The sequence below is a fragment of the Henckelia pumila genome, chromosome 4, assembly GCF_033568475.1.
Source record: "Henckelia pumila isolate YLH828 chromosome 4, ASM3356847v2, whole genome shotgun sequence".
In the NCBI taxonomy this organism is placed as follows: Eukaryota; Viridiplantae; Streptophyta; class Magnoliopsida; order Lamiales; family Gesneriaceae; genus Henckelia; species Henckelia pumila.
The window spans coordinates 130,024,479-130,042,874 of NC_133123.1; the positions used below are offsets into that span (position 1 = coordinate 130,024,479).

Sequence of the window (18,396 nt, forward strand, 5' to 3'; positions counted from 1 at the left end):
CAATCTTTCCACCGAATACTCAAATTCGATAACAATGTGCCATATTTACTCTTATATGCATCATATTTTTACTTGGATGTACCTGGTTTACTTACATATGTATCTTATTTAACTATTTTATTATTTACTTATCAATTGACATTAGTGTAATTTTTTGTGTGTAAATACTTAAATTGGAGAAATATGTATTATATTCACCTCGTTATGTATTCTATTTTAATACTATTGTACTTTATTTACTTGGATCTGTATAATCTTGAAGTGAGTAATTAAATCTTTAGATTATACTTGACAATTGATATAAGTGAAACTTTTTTGAGTAGTTATTATATGATTTTAGTATATCAAACATATATATATATATCCCAATTACCAACCATTAGTGGTGCGTGTATATATACTTGTGTGAAAATCTCATTAAAATAACTAATCACATTTACGTTCGATGGATACAAAAATCTTCCCACCGAATACTCAATTTCGATAACAATGAGCTCTATTAACTCCCATATGTACCATATTTTTACTTGGATATACCTGGTTTACTTACTTATGTACTTTATTTAACTATTTTATTATTTACTTATCAATTGACATTAGTGAAGATTTTTTTGTGTAAATACTCGAATTGGAGAAACATGTGTTATATTCACCTCGTTATGTACTTTATTTTAATATTATTGTACCTTATTTACTTGGATCTGTACCATCTTGAAGTGAGTAATTAAATCGTTAGATTATACTTGACAATTGATATAAGTGAAACTTTTTTGAGTAGATTTTATATGATTTTAGTATATCAAACATATATCTATACGCACCACTAATGGTTGGTGATTGGGATATTAGTGATCTATAGTTAAATTCATATCATATAAACATTCCATAAACATTCATGAACCACTTATCAAAAAGTTGATGACATGTTTGTTATTCTTGATATATGTTCTTGTGTGAACATCTCATTAAAATAACTAATCACATTCACGTTCGTTGAATACAACAATATTCTCATCGAATACTCAAATTCGATAACAATGAGCTCTATTAACTCCTATATGTACTATATTTTTACTTAGATGTACCTGATTTACTTACTTATATACCTTGTTTAATTATTGTATTGTTTATTTATCAATTGACATTAGTGTAGTTTTCTTTGTTTAAATACTCAAATTGGAGAAATATATGATATATTCACCTCGTTATGTACCTTATTCTCATACTATTGTACCTTATTTATTTGGATCTGTACCATATTGAAGTGAGTAATTAAATCTTTAGATTATACTTGACAATTGAGTAAACATCTCATTAAAATAACTAATCACATTCACGTTCGGTGGTTACAACAATTTACCCACCGAATGCTCAAATTCGATAACAATGAGCTCTATTAACTCTTATATGTACCATATTTTTATTTGGATGTACCTAATTTACTTACATATGTACTTTGTTTAACTATTTTATTATTTACTTATCAATTGACATTAATGTAGAATTTTTATCTAAACACTCAAATTGGATAAATATGTGTTATATTCACCTCGTTATGTACCTTGTTTTAATACTATTATACCTTATTTACATTTTTTTTGTGCCTTCTTGAAGTGAGTAATTAAATCTTTAGATTATACTTGACAATTGATATAAGTAAAACTTTTTTGAGTAGTTATTATATAGTTTTAGTATCTCAAACTTATATCTATACGCACCACTAATGGTTGAAAATTGAGATATTGGTGATTTCTAGTTGAAGTCATATCATATAAACATTTCATAGACACTCATGAACCACTTAACAAAAAGTTGATCACATGTTTTCTAATTTTAATATATTTTCTTGCGTGAACAACTCATTAATAATTCAATATTTAAAATAATTAATCACATTAACGTTCGGTGGATACAACAATCTTCCCGCCGAATACTCAAATTCGATAACAATGTCTTATATTAACTTCTATATGTATCATATTTTTACTTGAATGTACCTGATTTAATTACATATGTACCTTGTTTAACTATTTTATTATTTACTTATCAATTGACATTAGTGTAGTTTTTTTGTGTAAATACTCAAATCGGAGAAATATGTTCTATATTCACCTCATTATGTACCTTATTTTAATACTATTGTACCTTATTTATTTGGATTTATATCATCTTGAAGTGTCTATACGCACCACTAATGATTTGAGAATTTGGATATAGGTGATCTCTAGTTGAAGTCGTAGCATATAAACATTTCATAGACATCATGAACCACTTACCAAGAAGTTGATCACATGTTTGCTAATATTAATATATGTTCTTGTGCATGTGAACATCTCATTAATAATTAAAATTTTAAAATAACTAATCATATTCACGTTCGATGAAGACCACAATATTCTCATCGAATACTCAAATTTGATAACAATATGCTCTATTAAATCTTCTCTATATTATATTTGTATTTGGATGTACCTAATTTACTTATATATGTACCTTGTTTAACTTTTTTATTATTAACTTATCAATTGATATCAACGTAGTTTTTTGTATAAATACTTAAATGAGAGAAATATGTGATATATTCACCTCATTATTTACCTTATTTTAATACTGTTGTACCTTATTTACTTGGATCAGTACTTGATTTCAGCGTGCAAAGCAACCCATGCGCATACCCACGTCTGTGTGGGTTGCCTCATAGGTTTGGCGGAAAATTCCTTAAAACTTATATGTGACGCACACACATTTCCATGTCCGCGTGGGTTGAGCAAAAAATTCGCGGTACTCATATTTGTTTAAATATGTACTTTATTGTCTCCAATATGTACCTTGTTTTAACATATTTGTACCTGATATACTTAAATGTGAGAAATATGTGATATATTCATCTCGTTATGTACCTTATTTTGACATTATTGTACCTTATTTACTTGAATTTGTACTTGATTTCAGCGTGCAGGGCAACCCATGCGCATCCTCACGTCCGTGTGGGTTGGGCAAAAAATTCTTTAAAACTCATATGAGAGCCACACCCATACACATGTCCACGTGGGTTGGATAAAAAATTTTCACCACTCATATTTGATACATATGTACTTTATTCTTCCCAATATGTATCTTATTTTAACATGTTTGTACTAGATATACTTAAGTGTACTTGATTTCAAGTAATTGATTATTTATTTCTCAATTTGTCATGAGTATATTTCGTGTGGATGACTACTCATATTTGATACATATGTACTCTAATGTCCACGATATGTACCATATTGTAACATTTATATATTTGATGTACTTAAATATATATACGTGATTTCAAATGTTTAATTATTTACTTGTCAATCAACGCTAATATATATCTCATGTGAGTGATTACTTATCCTCATCAAATGGATACATTGATAGAATCAGTACAGAATAAATCACAAAAATGTCAATTTCACAATGAAATTTACACAATAATTTAAGTAATCACATAAACCTCCATTTTCAACAAATCCAAGAAAAAAGCGCTCCAAAAATTCCATCATTGCGCAAACATGATGGCCTAGTTGTTGTTCTTGGATCCTGAGATTATGGCTTTTTGAATAATATTATATATCCCTTTTATTAACCAAAATCACAAAACCCACAAAACACGATCTAATTTTCCTCCCAATATTGCTTCCAATAATATGTGGCGGCTTAGTTTTGTTTCTCTGTAATACCTGCTCATCCATGGCGGCCCGCCTCCTCTTTTTTTTCTTCTCTTCTTTTTTTCCCATTCTTCTCTTTTTTGTTGTCTTAGGCGATCAATCCACAGGGTACGTGATTGTGAATGCCTTCTTTATTGGGAAGGGAAGCTTTCATGCATATGCGGAGGGGTTGAGTAATTGGGATTCGATGGATGAAACTCCATGTCGATGGTCTGATGTACGTAACCTACAACTTCAAGAATGGAGTTGTGGAGATAAACCTGAGGTACATTGAAAGAAACAATCCATTTAACGATTTAGTACATGCCGCCCGCAGGGCACTACCCTGCGGGTGATGTGTAACCTCATGATTGGTCAAAATTAGTGGGTCCCACGTGGAGCCCATTAATTTTGACCAATCATGAGCCGTCACATCACACGCAGGGCACTACCCTGCGGGTAGCATCTACTCAACCACATTTAACATTTAATATATATTAAAGGTTATTTTAGGGTTTAAATTAAAAAAATAAGGACATAATGGTAATTTCGAATCAAAAAGTGAGTTGAAACATACAAATGTGATATGTGAGGGACTGGAGAATTACAAGAACTGACATAGGGAATGACCCCAAACTAAAGTTTAGGTTTAGGGATTTAATCCCAATTTACCGATATTTTTATTAAGCTGACAATAATTTATTAAGGGAATTATATAGTACAGGGGACATAAGCATCATACGTACACTTTGTTGGTTCCGATGGAATAAGAGAGAACGTCTAGGAAAGTCAAAATATTCTTCAAACGTGACGCAGAAGACTTTAAAAATTCGATAAGCAGAGATAATTAATAATCAGCAATAGTAATTAGTAAATGGACAGTGCATATAATAATTTCATAAGCAAAAAAACAGGTACGTAACTTGAGGAATTAATTGTTTGAAGAAGTGATCTTCCCCACTTTATGGCGCCACCAACAATCTCCAACTTCACAATTTTGAAAAACATGGTGCTTCCCTAAAAATGATTAAATTTATATACTATCAAAAAGTGAAAAAAAAAATCAAAATTGGATAGTGTTTGTAAATAAAAATTAAAAATCAAAATTGGGTAATATTTGATAAACAAGTTTTTTTTTTTTTACTAGAATCACTTTTGAAGAATCAAAATCATTAAATGACTATCTTTTGCATTCAATTAAGTTAAAAAGAATATAACATATAATCTGGGTTTAAAAAACACACAAGAACGTTTTTTTTAAGTCAAATCTAATAATCACTTTTTTAAGTGATCGCAAACGCTTCCAATATTTGGTCTAATTAGGGATGACAATTTTCTCCGAACCCGATGGGAAACCCGATATCCGACCCGAACGGAGGAGGGTATGGAGGTATTTTTTGGACCCGATTAAATAAATGGGTAAATGGGTATGGGGATCTCGTAAATGGGGATGGAGGAGGATGTAATGGTATCCTACCCATACCCGACTCGATACCCGATTATATATATATATATATATATATATACATACATACACGTATTAATTTATATTAAATAAATGCTAATTTAATTTTTTTTGTTGAATTATGTTAGTTGGATGAAATAATAAAAATTATTAATATAAAACTAATGCTATTTTTTAGAAGTTTTATTTTTTATATAAGTTTTTGGTTGTAAATTTTCTTCGGTGTTTTATTTTTTTATTATCTTAAAAATTTTGATATAAAAATCTAGTAAATAAGTATAATTTTATCAAATAATTAAAATTTTTAAAAAATTATTTTTATGGAGTATATACAATAAATGAGTATATGGGTAGGGTATGGATATCCGATCATCCGACGGGTATGGGAATAAAGATGAAATTAAATATCCTATGAGTATGAGTATGGATATGGGGATGGATTTAATAAATGGGTATGGGGATGGAGGCACGATATCCTACCCATACCCGACCCATTGTCATTCCTAGATCTAATTTTGTATACGTCAATAGCTCGCAAAAATTGTTTTATGTTTTGTCTTCTGAATATTTGGGAGTGTTTGCAAAAAATATATATATATATGTTTTTTTTATAAATGATTAAATTTATAAATTATCAAAAAATAAATAAAAATCAAAAGTGGATAGTGTTTGGAAACAAAAAAAAAACTAAAAATCAAATTTAGGTAGTGTTTGATAAATAAGTTATTTAGTTATTAGCATTAACTTATTTATTAGAATCACTTTTGATAATCAAAATCATCATATGATTAGCGTTTGAATTTCAATTAAAGTAATAAAAATTAGCACATAATCTGGGTTTAAGAAACACACAAAGAGATTTTTTAAAAAAAAAAATCAATATCACCACTTTTTTCAGTGTCATTTTTAATTTGTGTATTTTTTTAATTTACTTGCGTGTTTTTTTTGGGGATAATTGTGTTATGTTTTTTTAAATTATGTGTAATTTTAAATTTGTTATATTTATGTAAAATTTTATTATGTTTAAAACAATTTATTTAATTGAAAAAATATATATATTTCAATATCATCGCTACAACTTCACCATACCAACTTCCTCATATTGTTATACATTCTCTCAACGAGATTTTATGGTGTGACCCATTTAAGCAATAGTTTTGCCATGAAAACATATTCCCAATTTTTATTTATTTTGTTATACCGACCCGAATCACCTACTAATCCGAATTCTTAATGGCGTGAAAATAACATAATAAAATGGAATCAGTTAAACATCGGAAACTAAATCATACAACTCAATCGAAAGAAAACCGATAAATACTGAATATTATACAACCATATTGAATCTTAGTGTAAAACTAGCCGAATAATCACATGCGAGACAAAAGGTCACTCCTAAAACTGCCATACCAAATAGCTCAACGACCACTTTCACCGGGTCTATCCAACCTGAGTCATGTCATGTGGAATGGGGTGTCCAAGAAACAAAACCGAGAACGTGAGTTATGAAAACGCTTAATATGAAAATATGAGTATACAAGTGTTATGCGTGCATGAATGCAAGTTTACAAGGTACCAAGGATCGGATCGAGAACTGTGCTCAGTCTGGTGGTGTCATGGCATGAAACATTTTGCGCCGTCGTACCAGGAGGTGGCTCTCATACCATAAAATATGTTGATATCGGTTACCTGAATCCATACTAACAGGTCCAACCACCCATTCAAAAACAAAAGGGCTTACCGACCCAAAAGCATCTGCTTAGGGTCAGATGGGACTCTCTCTTATGGGGCTATCTCAAGAAGATAAGCTCAACTTGATATGTATGCTGCATAATAATCATGACATAACATATGCACATCAAAACATGTCAGATAATATGCAACACATAGAACATGCATACTCAACCTGCATGTCTCGGATAGTACTTTTGTACCTCTAACAAGCAACCCAGAAGCAATGGGTCAAAATTCCAAATCTATAATCAACAGAATATCATATCACTATTATATCACTAAAATTCTTAACTAAACTAATAGTTACTCTCAAACTATTAAGAGTCTAGACTTATATATATGTATGTCGTCACCCCGCCATCGAAAACCCCATATCTAAGACACTGCTCCGCTACGACGCCGAAAGCATCTTTTTATCGCCCGACCTCGAGAAAACGTCTAGAAGCACTCAAATATATACTAACATACACCAAAACACCTCAAACACGCAATTAGAATAAGGAAATCCACGGCCTAATATAGGCGAATTTCGGACGCTCTGATTTCCAATTTGGACGTCCCGAACTCTGCATGATTGTCACGTTTCGAATTGCTGATTTCGGAAGCTCCGATCTTACTCTTCGGATGTTCCAATCGCATGCATGTAGTGACGTGTCAAATGATTCTTGACACCTAAGTGGACGGAAGGGTTCGGACCTTCCGAACCCTAGATCGGTGCTTCCGATCTTCCACGTGTTTATGTACTATTGACTCCTCACAATCTGAATGTCCTAACTATTGATCGAACCTTACGATCTATGTTTGGACTTTTCGAACTCGTCCTCTTCCGAACTCAACACTGAGCAGTTCAGCGCTTTCGAAATACAGGTCCGATCCCTTCGATAAATCTGAAGTCTATATTTCTTGTTCTGAACTTGACTAAACACTTGACTTGTTTAATTAATGATCCCTTAAAATAGTAATCGGATCATTACAGTTATATATTTTTTGATTAACTGAAATTATATGAACATTATGGTAATTACTGATTTAATAACAATAAGTGCTCCTTTTCAACGTGAGGCCATGGTCCAATGAACAGTTGTCGAACCCTCCCTTCCCTTCCCTTCCCTTCCCATGAGAGTATGAGTCACCCTATCGTAAATGCGGATTTGTCGGCCTTTGATAGGGAAAAAGTGGATTTGTCTGCTGGCAAAAAAGGGACAGTCCAAAGGTCATGCACCCAAGATGTTCAAGTTCTGTAAGGTAGCATCGACACAAAACAGTTAAAAAATATATGACACATTTGTGTGTTTCATATAAAAATGATATTTATGAAAGATAGAGCTGTTAAAATAAATTAAAATTTATCGAATCGGTCAGTCTTCACCATCAATTGGGACTTGCTCTGTCCCGCCAATGGACGAGTTGCGAGCTAGCACGACCCAACTTGTCAAATATTACTAAAAGTAGTCCGGTGAGCCGGGTTCGTCCCGCCGAATAAAGGGGTTTGGTCATTTTCCGGAACCCGCCCCATGTAAGGTGAAAAAATGTTTTTATGGCTGAAACCTGAACAAAAAGTTAATCTCGACGATCATTTTAGTCCATATAAGATTCGTTCGACGTGCTCAAACGACTCTGCTGGCTTCGTTTTGAACCACCAAAGAACAATCGATTAATTCTCACCTATTTCAGTAGCAGACATGGATTCTGAGAATGGAAAGGTATCTTTAATTCGGGCGAAAATCATATATTGATGGTCTTCTTCCACTTATATATATGTATTCTGACTCTCTTGCAAAATCTTAGGATCCAAAAACTTCAGGTCACAGCGATGGCGTGCTGCAGCCCCTTTTGAGAAGTGAACGCGAGGATTTTACGGTGGTTTCAGCCATTCTTCCGTGAGTTTTACTTCTCTTTTATTATCGTGTTGCTTTTTTTCCTTGTGATTCGAAAGAGCTGAGGGATATGGAAATGTTCTCATAGTATAATATGCGTGGATTCTCAGTTGACTAAACTTGACAGATCATGTAAACTATTTGGGCTTTTGCTTCATTGTTCAGTTGCCATCACTATATTGTATTTTCAATCGGTATTATAGCTGAGGATTGAGGGATCAATGTCAGGTTCTTGTTCCCTGCTTTTGGCGGACTACTCTATGGATATGACATTGGAGCCACATCCTCTGCTACTATCTCTATTCAGGTACTGTTTACACCTTCAAGTGGACGCCTAATAACTAATTATTTTGTGATTTACCTTGTCGTCGGGTTTATGGAAGCTTTGGTTTCTCGGGTCTAGGATGTTATTCTGTCCTATTTATCTACAAAACTTTGTACATTGAATTATTAGGGATTCAAATATGGAGATCATAAAGACTTACAATTTTATATTCAGGGACCATTTACCACAATAAACTGAAATTAGATGGATAAGAGCATACCGTGTTTAATGCTCTTATTTGAGCTTTTATTGATCCTATTTAACATTTGTACTTCGTACTGGTGCCTTCATTTGATGGAATTATGTTTAACGAAATTGTTCTGCTCTTGCCACTAAGTTACCTTTGTGAATCTCATTTTAAATGCTTGTACGTGTTTCGACAAGTGGGTAAAAGCAAACACCAAATAACTGAAGATGTGTGTACTAAATTATTGATTCTTCTATTGTTATTAGCTCACAAAATTTTGAAAAGTGGGTAGGACAAAGTTATTTGATGCTTTAATAGTGTATTCAATTATATTCATCCAAGAGTTGTGGAGGGTGAAATATGTTGCTTTTGACCAGTAAATTAAAAACATAATGGGTGCTGTTAGTAGAACTTAGCCAATGTAAATTATTGCATAATTGGTTTCTGTTAACTTCTTTTGCAGTCTGCCAGTTCAAGTGGGATTTCATGGTATAATTTGTCATCAGTGGAAGTTGGTCTTGTGGTAAGCAATCTGTCCTTTCTTGGTTACAAGAATATGCTATGCATACACGCACACACATATATATATATGTGTGTGTGTGTGTGTGTGTATTTTGGCATCATCAGGATTCAGGAACCTAGTTCTAATGGGATATTATGTATATAATTTTTTTTATCTCCCGATTATGGCAGACCAGTGGCTCATTGTATGGTGCATTGATAGGCTCAATTTTGGCATTTAATGTGGCCGACTTTCTTGGTTAGTTTAACTTATATTGATTGGCCCTGAAGTATACAGCGACTTACATTATATTTTAATTTTTGACTTCTCATTACTTCTTGATACTACAGGAAGGAGGAGGGAACTAATTCTTTCCTCCCTGATGTACCTTATTGGGGCTCTGATAACAGCTTTTGCTCCTGCTTTTGTTGTTTTGGTGATTGGGCGTTTCATTTATGGAATAGGGATTGGATTGGTGAGTACGCCAATCAAAGTGGCTCTTTTTATGTTGTCTACCCTCTGAAATTCTGTCCTGTTTGCTTTGTTTTAATTTCTTTTACTATCTCATTTGGTTCTAAGTGCACATGAGTATACCTGCTGTTGTTTGACAATTGCCACCTTTTTTCTGCAAGTTGCATTCTCACAATCGGATTGCTGTGCCACACTTATGTAAACACACTGAAAATAAATTTCCAGCTTGAATGAACTGTTACAATCTGATGGTGTGCCAATTTACCTATTGGGTCATAAAGTAGAGTTCGGGAAGGAAAATGGACCTGACATACGAAACATTCCATAAGAGGGGTGATGGTGGTAGTTGTGGTCTTGTTATTTAGATTCATTATTGCTCGATTATGATCTCCTCCAATTTTTGCAGGCAATGCATGCTGCTCCAATGTATATTGCCGAAACAGCTCCAAGTCAAATACGGGGACTGCTAATTTCCCTTAAGGAATTTTTTATTGTTCTTGGGATGCTTGTAAGTATCAAGTTTCTCGAGAGAGATTCCATACTTACATTTGAAGTGTCTATTTCATCGAATTTTTTTGTTGGCTATGAACAGGCCTTTTGTGTAATGTTAACTTCATATATATCATCAGAATTTGTATTAAGCGCCTGAATTTTGTTGTAGATGGGCTATATAGCCGGTAGTCTTTTGGTCGAGACAGTTTCAGGCTGGCGCATCATCTATGGAATTAGTTCTCCTTTGTCACTCATCATGGGAATTGGGATGTGGTGGCTGCCGCCGTCACCTAGATGGATTCTTCTGCAAGCTGTACAGGGAAAAGGAGACATGCAGGGTTTAAGAGATTCTGCTATTACTTGCTTGTGTCGGCTGAGAGGGGAAGCTATTGGTGATTCGGCATGTCTAAAGGTTGATGACATTTTATCGGAACTTTCTCAAATGCAAGAAGAGCATGAAGCTTCTATAGCTGAGATATTTCAGGGAAAATGCTTGAAAGCACTTCAAATTGGTGGTGGGCTTGTTGTATTTCAGCAGGTATATCTCATTGCATCTTTCTTTTTCTTGTACAAACCCAATGTTGCAATTATAAACTCATGCCTCATAGTCTTTTCATGGCAGATAACAGGGCAACCAAGTGTCTTGTACTATGCCACATCAATTTTTCAGGTAAATTGTTTGAATCAACAGTGACATCTAAGTTTATGTTACTAGATGTTGACAGATGCTATACGTATGATAGAGCGCAGGATTTTCTGCAGCATCAGATGCAACAAAGGTCTCAGTTCTTCTTGGTTTCCTGAAGGTAAGCAGATTCTACAGTGGTGCTCTTGTTTGCCTTTCTTTAAATATATACCTATGCATATATTTGTATGTCCAAGACAAGCAGTCCTGAAAAGACAATTCCTTACCTCTTGGCTAATTGGTTGGCCGCATGCGCAGATTCAGTTCAGTTAATTACTATTCTTATATTTTTTTCTCATTCACATACCCCTTTCTGGCATATTGCATCAGTATTAGCATAGCAGTGGCATTTTATATTACTTTTACCATAGTTGTGTCCACTCTTTGCTGTATTCTTAAACCATACAGTTCATAGATTTTCCTTTCTTCCCTCTATTCATACATTTGTCTGTCATATTAAATTTACTGTTTTAATTCACTCAAATATTTGATGTCTTCACTTCTGTAGCTGGTTATGACCGGGGTAGCCGTTCTAGTTGTTGATAGATTGGGGAGACGACCTCTGCTCCTTGGCGGTGTATCTGGTATTGTAAGTCATTCCATCTGTTTCTAGGATCTATCTTCGATTTTTAATACTTTCACACTGCTCGAATTTCAAGTTATTTGTGATATCATTATTTAACTCTTAAGATAAAGTTCTAATAGTATTTTGATAACGCCGCAGGTAATCTCCCTATTTTTCTTGGGATCTTATTACACTTACCTAGATGACATACCTGCCGTGGCTGTCATTGCCTTGCTCATATATGTTGGATGTTACCAGGTTACCAACGTTCTTATTGTTTTTTCTACTCTCTATAGTCTTCTGGTGCCTTTGTACTTGAAGGGTCAGATGATTAGACAAGTTTTAATTGTGCCAGTCAGTAAGCGCATGATGTTACTTGGATATCATGGTGAAATTTTTGTTATTTCTTAAAGTCGAAAGCATTTAACATTTTGTTAGTATATTTGTACAGTTATCATTTGGTCCCATTGGTTGGCTGATGATTTCAGAAGTGTTTCCCCTGCGTCTAAGAGGACGAGGATTAAGCATAGCAGTTCTACTGAATTTTGGCGCAAATGCGCTTGTGACCTTTGCGTTTTCTCCTCTGAAGGTGCCAGTTTTTCACTCGGCCCTTGATTTTATTATTATTTTTTGGTTGGCAGTTGAGGCATTAAACATTGTTGTTTATGTTAACAATTTATGATTTCATCTAATTATGTAAAACTTTCGTCTGGTGTGATTCATATATATGCTTATGACGACTAGATTTGACTGTGATTGCAGGAGTTGGTTGGAGCTGGGGTTCTATTTTTCATATTCGGGGGCATAGCAGTGTTGGCACTCATATTCATCTTCTTTATTATACCAGAGACAAAAGGGCTTTCCCTTGAAGAAATTGAGGCTAAACTGCTTTAAACTCACCAGCTACTCCGTCTCATGTCTATTTCGTGTTGTTTTATGTAATTTCGTAAGAATGAGTGTTTGAATAATTATTTAAGTTTTTTTTATATAATGTAGTGAATATATTTAAAATTTAAATGTTATAAAAACTTATCATATAAATATTCTATCTTTGATAACTGCATTCGATATCTTGGATGATTGGAGTTGTTATTAATTAAAAAAATAGAAAAAAGATATTTAGAAAATCATGTATTATTTTGAGCTATCAAATTTTTTAAAAAATAAATAAATATTTTTTAAAAAATCAAAATTTTGTCATTTATTAGATGAATGAATTTGATTAAGAATTGTGATTATTTTTTTAGAACAGTTTTTTAATATTATACTAAAGTTATAATCAAGATGGATGACACAAGTATAGATGTCAAAGGAGGCTAGCGAGGTGGGCCGGTTCACAATCTGTCGCACCCCATCATTAAGCGGGGCGGTGCGGACCAATCCGACAGGCTTACGTGTAATTTGGTGGATTTTGGCGGGTCGACCCTCAACACGCCACAACCAACCATAAGGCGAGCCGGTCCACCTTTTAGGCAAGTCAAGAAATTATCAACTCAATCTACTTATTTTATACGGTAGGGCGGACCAACTGACTCAACCCGACGAGCTTAACTCATTTTGACACATCTAATTATATGGATAACCATTTTCTATGATCATATTGATTTTATTACTATTTCGTCGATATTTTAGATAAGTGAAATTGTTATAACAAAAAGATTAGAAAGATATATGTTTTTGAAAAGAAAATTTTCCTCCATCAAAATTTTAAAGAAAAATAATTTTTTTTTCAAAAGGTCGAAATTTTCATAATTTATTAGATGACTGAGTTTAAAATTATATTTGATAAGAATTTAAAATGTGTAATTAAAACGAAAATACAAACTAATTTGACATTTAATGTGCAAAAATATTCTTACAAATTATGAAATCTTCATTGAATATAATATTTGTTGTGGAGTTTCTTTAGCTATGGTCGACATCAAATTTTACCTGTAACTCTAGAAACAACTACGAACAATTAAATATTAAATGAACATCAAAAAGAGTATACATCAAACAATTTGTTATAAATCAAATTGAATGAGAGATCTGATTTATAAAATTGATCGGTCATTTATAAATATTTGATATTTGAAATATGTTTTTAAAAATATACAACGGGTAGATATCAAAATTATTGATTAATATAAAATATGGAGTATATTGGAGGAAGAAGATGAAATGTTTATAACATATTTTAACTCAAAATATCTCTCTCAAACGGATTGAAACCGTTGATTTTGCTCGATTTTGCCGCTTCAGCCGCCGCACCACCACCAGAAGAGGTGCACCGAGCACGGAGGAAGGGTTTCCAATGCTTGGTGCTTCCCAGTTTTGCTGGAAGTCGTTAGTTTTCTTCGACCCGTCGCCTTCATTTCTCGCGCAGCCTGCTGCGCTGTTCCTTCTTGCGATTTACGTCCTTCTCGCCGTTGATTAGCTTGGTTTCAGGCCTTGAGAAGCTAGATTTAGGGCGGGGCAGTATGTTTTGGACCTATCCCGTCGCTTTCACCCGTGACCCACCGTCCGCTGTCTCGATTCTGGCCGCGGGACCGCCGCGCAGCACCATCAGTCTCCGCTTTGCTCGACTTATTTTGAGTTTTGATGAGAATGATAGCTCGAATTTTCCAGTTTATGGGTCGGTTTAACGTCTGTCCGGAGGGTGAGAATTTCCACTTGGTTTTATTCGATTATCGGTTCAATTATCGCGCTAGATATTGATTATTGTTAGATTTTTTTTGTGCAGGTACCCAAGTTGCTTGATTGAGGTAAACCCGACAAACCAACTTGCGTCTCCAACTATTATATTCGACTTTTGATGAATTATTTAAGTTGCGATAATTTGAGCTACGAAATATAGATGAATTATTGGAATTGAGTTTTAGCCTAAAATTTTAAATATTTTGATTTTCGATAAATATTTATGGTTTCCATATGGTTTATGAAAATTTTGGATTATAAATATTTGTGATAAATTGGTGCCTAAATTTAGTGAAGATGAGCTAGTGTATTTTCAATTGTGTTAATTTTAGCATAAAATTCAGAAGTCCAAGTAATTGTTGGTGTTGAGTTGATATTAAGAGTTGGAAATTGGTGGTTTACATTGTTCAAGTATTTAAATAAACTAATTAGTTCGTGCGAACAAGGATTTTTTGCGGATTTATGAATTATTGTGGATTTCGGGAAACTAATCAGTTTTTGCTAACATTCAGAAAATATTAGTGTTTCGGTTATTTACTGGTGAAATGAGTGATTAGTTCCAATTCATGTATATTATCAGTTCGGACTTAAAATTGTGATTTAAGGTTTAATTATGGTTAAGAACAAAAACTAGAGTCTAAAATCAAGAAAATTCAAGGAAACAATACAAGGACGGAAGCATGGACCCGTGTGTTGTCATGTGTGATTCATAGTTCGTGCAAAGTAGCAAGCATCAGCTATTCAGCTTGAGGGAACCACACGGGCCTGTGTGAAGTCCATGTATAGAGCTGTGCTTTGGATAAGACTTAAAAATGAGCACATGGCTGATACGATGCGGCCTCGTGTAAGTGCATGAAGCGTTTAGATTTGGACCCAACATGGAGTGTAGTGAACGAGAATGGAAAGATGAAATATGGACCTGTACTTGTGACATTTCACGTGCATTGGTAGTATGGTGATAGTACATAATCATGCTTTAAATAAAAAAATTCGTTAGAATATCTTATAGATATAGATAAATAATGAAATTGAATGGCTGCTACTTGCTCACTCTTTGTTAGACATCTCTTATTTCGAAACTTGAACAAATTTTAGCTAATTATTGTGCAGTGATGTTTCTTATGCATTGTAACGTTGCAGGAACAGACACCTTAACACCACATCATAAGCGGTTGATTCCCCCATGTTCTTGTGTGTCAGGAGGCTTGCTGGAACTAACAAATTCCTCATTTTGAAATCGGGAACTCATAGCACTTTTCGCAATGTTTTCGAAATTTACACCCGGTATCTTTCAACATCACACAGCCCTGTGCAGTGTTACCCAACCATGAGCAATACTTCTTTTGATCCGGCCGAGAAATGCAGAGATTTTGAAAGACAATGTAAGATTGATATTGTTATTGCTAAAGTTTGTGGATTGAAAAGTGAAGACGAAGTTTTCCAGTGTCTGATGAGGGATTCTGCATGCAGGTCAATAGAAATCCCGAGTATCTTGATTGATAGTCTACTCAATCGCTTTCAAGATGACTGGAAGACTGCTTTGGGTATTTTTAGATGGGTGGAAGCATCTTCTGGCAATAAACCCTTGCCTGAGTCGTATAATAAATTGGTGGATATATTAGGGAAGATGAAGAAAATGGAAAAGATGAGAGCACTTGTGGAAGAAATGAATGAAGATCATCTTGTGTCACTAAATACCATAGCAAAGGTCATGAGACGGTTTGCTGGTGCTGGAGAGTGGAAACAAGCTGTAAAAACTTTTGACGAGCTAGAAAAGTTTGGGTTGGAGAAGAATACAGAATCCATGAACTTGTTACTCGATACTCTTTGCAAAGAGAATAAAGTTGAGCAGGCACGTGCGATATTCTTGGAACTAAAGTCACATATTCCACCTAATGCGAACACGTTTAACATTTTTATACATGGTTGGTGCAAAATGAAAAGGATAGAGGAGGCATATTGGACGCTTCAAGAGATTAAAGGGCACGGTTTTCGTCCATGTGTCATCAGCTACTCCACAATTATCCAGTTCTATTGCTTCCAATGCCAGTTTTGGAAGGTCTATGAGCTGCTTGATGAAATGGAAGCTCAAGGATGTCATCCTAATATCGTGACTTTCACGACAATCATGCATTGTTTGACCAACTCTGGAGAATTCAAGGACGCATTGCAAGTGGCTGAAAGAATGAAATTAGCTGGATGTAAACCCGATGCATTGTTTTACAATGCCTTGATTCACACATTAAGAAGGGCTGGTCTCCTCGAGGATGCTATTTATGTATTTACAGATGAGATGCCCCGTAATAAGATAATCCCAAACACATCGACCTTCAATACCATGATTGCCATGTTCTGCCACCACAGACAAGAGCAACGAGCGGTGCAATATTTGAGGGATTTAGAAAATTCACCACACTGTAAACCTGATGTTCAGTCGTTCTACCCGCTAATAAAGTCGTATTTTCGAGCTGGGAGGACGGGTGATTGCGTGACCAAGTTGGTGGATACCATGGTTAAGAAGCATCATTTATGTCTTGATTTAGCAACATACACAATGTTGATACATGGACTGTGCAGACAATGCAGTTGGGAGTGGGCTCACCAGCTTTTCAAGGATATGATTTCTCAAGGGTTGAAACCTAGATATCTTACATGTTCACTTCTTTTGAAAGGAATCAAAAAAAATAAAATGTATGAAGAAGTTGAGTGGATTGAAGACTATGTGAAAAGAATGGAGTCATCTTGAATGACCATTGTTCTTTGTCTAGTGCAAGAGAGCCCATTTTGCCACTCCTGAACTAATTATATTATTGGTGTAGCACCAATTCGTTTAGAAGATTCTCCTTTTATTTTATTTGGCTAGAAGGATTATGTCTGAATTTTTGTGCAAAGTGCTTTGACTAAATTCATCAAAATACTTGCGTTATTTCAGGAAAGGGATCCTCTGTTAGGAGACAGAAACGGATATGTGTGGGCGTTGAAATTGGGCGATGCTACATGTATGTACACGGAATGTTATACGTTGAGTCACACAGTGCACTTGAAATTATATAATTATTCTTAATGTATTTTGAAAAGGGGTTTTTTCAAATAAAATGGACTGATAATTTTGTAATCTCATGAGCATTATATAATCCAATGTAAAAGCTTTCGTGTGCATATAGCATTTTTTTTAAGAAAATATTGTTTAATGAAAAGTTATTTCTCTCTTCATAGTAAAGAATTTTTTCCCATTATTTCAACAAAAGTAATAATAAACACTTGGATTATTGTCCGAAAAAGTAAATACTTATTTTACTTATAATTAATACTATTTAAGTGGCTTAGGAGTTAGGAGGGTTTTTTAAATAAATATAATAAATTTAAAAAAATTTAAACAAATATAACAAATTTTAAAACTTTTAAAAAATATAATAACGTGGGGTTTGAAATCCACTTCCTTGAAGAGTTGGGGTTTGAGACCCCGATTCCTCATTTGTTATTTTCGAGGAGTCGAAGTTTGAAACCCCTATTTCTCATAGCCTATATTATATATATATATATATATATTTGTGTGTGTGTGTGTAATATTAATTCTTTTCATTAGTATTTTTTTTTAGTTTTATATTTACAGATTTAATTGTTTTTGCATGTTAAAAAAATGATTATTATGATTAAAAAAAATTTAGTTGTTTAAAATTTTTATAATACAGTTGAACTTTTATAAATTAATAATATAACGACGATGATATTTTTACTAA

At 33.8% G+C, this 18,396-nt stretch overlaps 2 protein-coding genes across 3 annotated transcripts; both read left to right on the forward strand.

Annotated features, from left to right (window-relative positions):
- The first annotated feature begins 8,332 nt into the window (after positions 1–8,332).
- On the forward strand, positions 8,333–13,011 carry LOC140863749 (D-xylose-proton symporter-like 2). The gene is made up of 14 exons (XM_073267372.1): positions 8,333–8,576; positions 8,662–8,753; positions 8,979–9,057; positions 9,726–9,785; positions 9,956–10,022; positions 10,115–10,239; positions 10,642–10,743; positions 10,897–11,265; positions 11,350–11,397; positions 11,471–11,533; positions 11,921–12,001; positions 12,137–12,235; positions 12,429–12,566; positions 12,740–13,011. The coding sequence occupies exons 1-14, from the start codon at positions 8,556–8,558 to the stop codon at positions 12,869–12,871; spliced, it is 1,476 nt and encodes a 491-aa protein (XP_073123473.1). The 5' UTR covers positions 8,333–8,555; the 3' UTR covers positions 12,872–13,011.
- A 1,050-nt stretch (positions 13,012–14,061) lies between these two features.
- On the forward strand, positions 14,062–17,638 carry LOC140864009 (pentatricopeptide repeat-containing protein At3g04130, mitochondrial). 2 transcript variants are annotated; one of them, XM_073267869.1, is made up of 3 exons: positions 14,062–14,618; positions 14,703–14,724; positions 15,797–17,638. In XM_073267869.1, exon 3 carries the CDS (start codon positions 15,840–15,842, stop codon positions 17,400–17,402), a length of 1,563 nt encoding a protein of 520 aa, XP_073123970.1. In that variant the 5' UTR covers positions 14,062–14,618; positions 14,703–14,724; positions 15,797–15,839; the 3' UTR covers positions 17,403–17,638. The 2 variants fall into 2 exon arrangements, with proteins under 2 accessions (XP_073123970.1, XP_073123971.1); XM_073267870.1 differs by lacking the exons at positions 14,062–14,618; positions 14,703–14,724 and having other exon boundaries at positions 15,901–16,038; positions 16,127–17,638.
- Positions 17,639–18,396: the final 758 nt, after the last annotated feature.

Bases quoted from the DNA above. Each gene is read 5' to 3' on its own strand.
- LOC140864009 (XM_073267869.1), top strand. From the start codon at position 15,840: ATGTTCTTGTGTGTCAGGAGGCTTGCTGGAACTAACAAATTCCTCATT.
- LOC140863749 (XM_073267372.1), top strand. From the start codon at position 8,556: ATGGATTCTGAGAATGGAAAG. The intron at 12,002-12,136 runs GTAAGTCATTCC...ATAACGCCGCAG, and splicing joins TTGGCGGTGTATCTGGTATT to GTAATCTCCCTATTTTTCTT. The intron at 12,567-12,739 runs GTGCCAGTTTTT...CTGTGATTGCAG, and splicing joins TTGCGTTTTCTCCTCTGAAG to GAGTTGGTTGGAGCTGGGGT.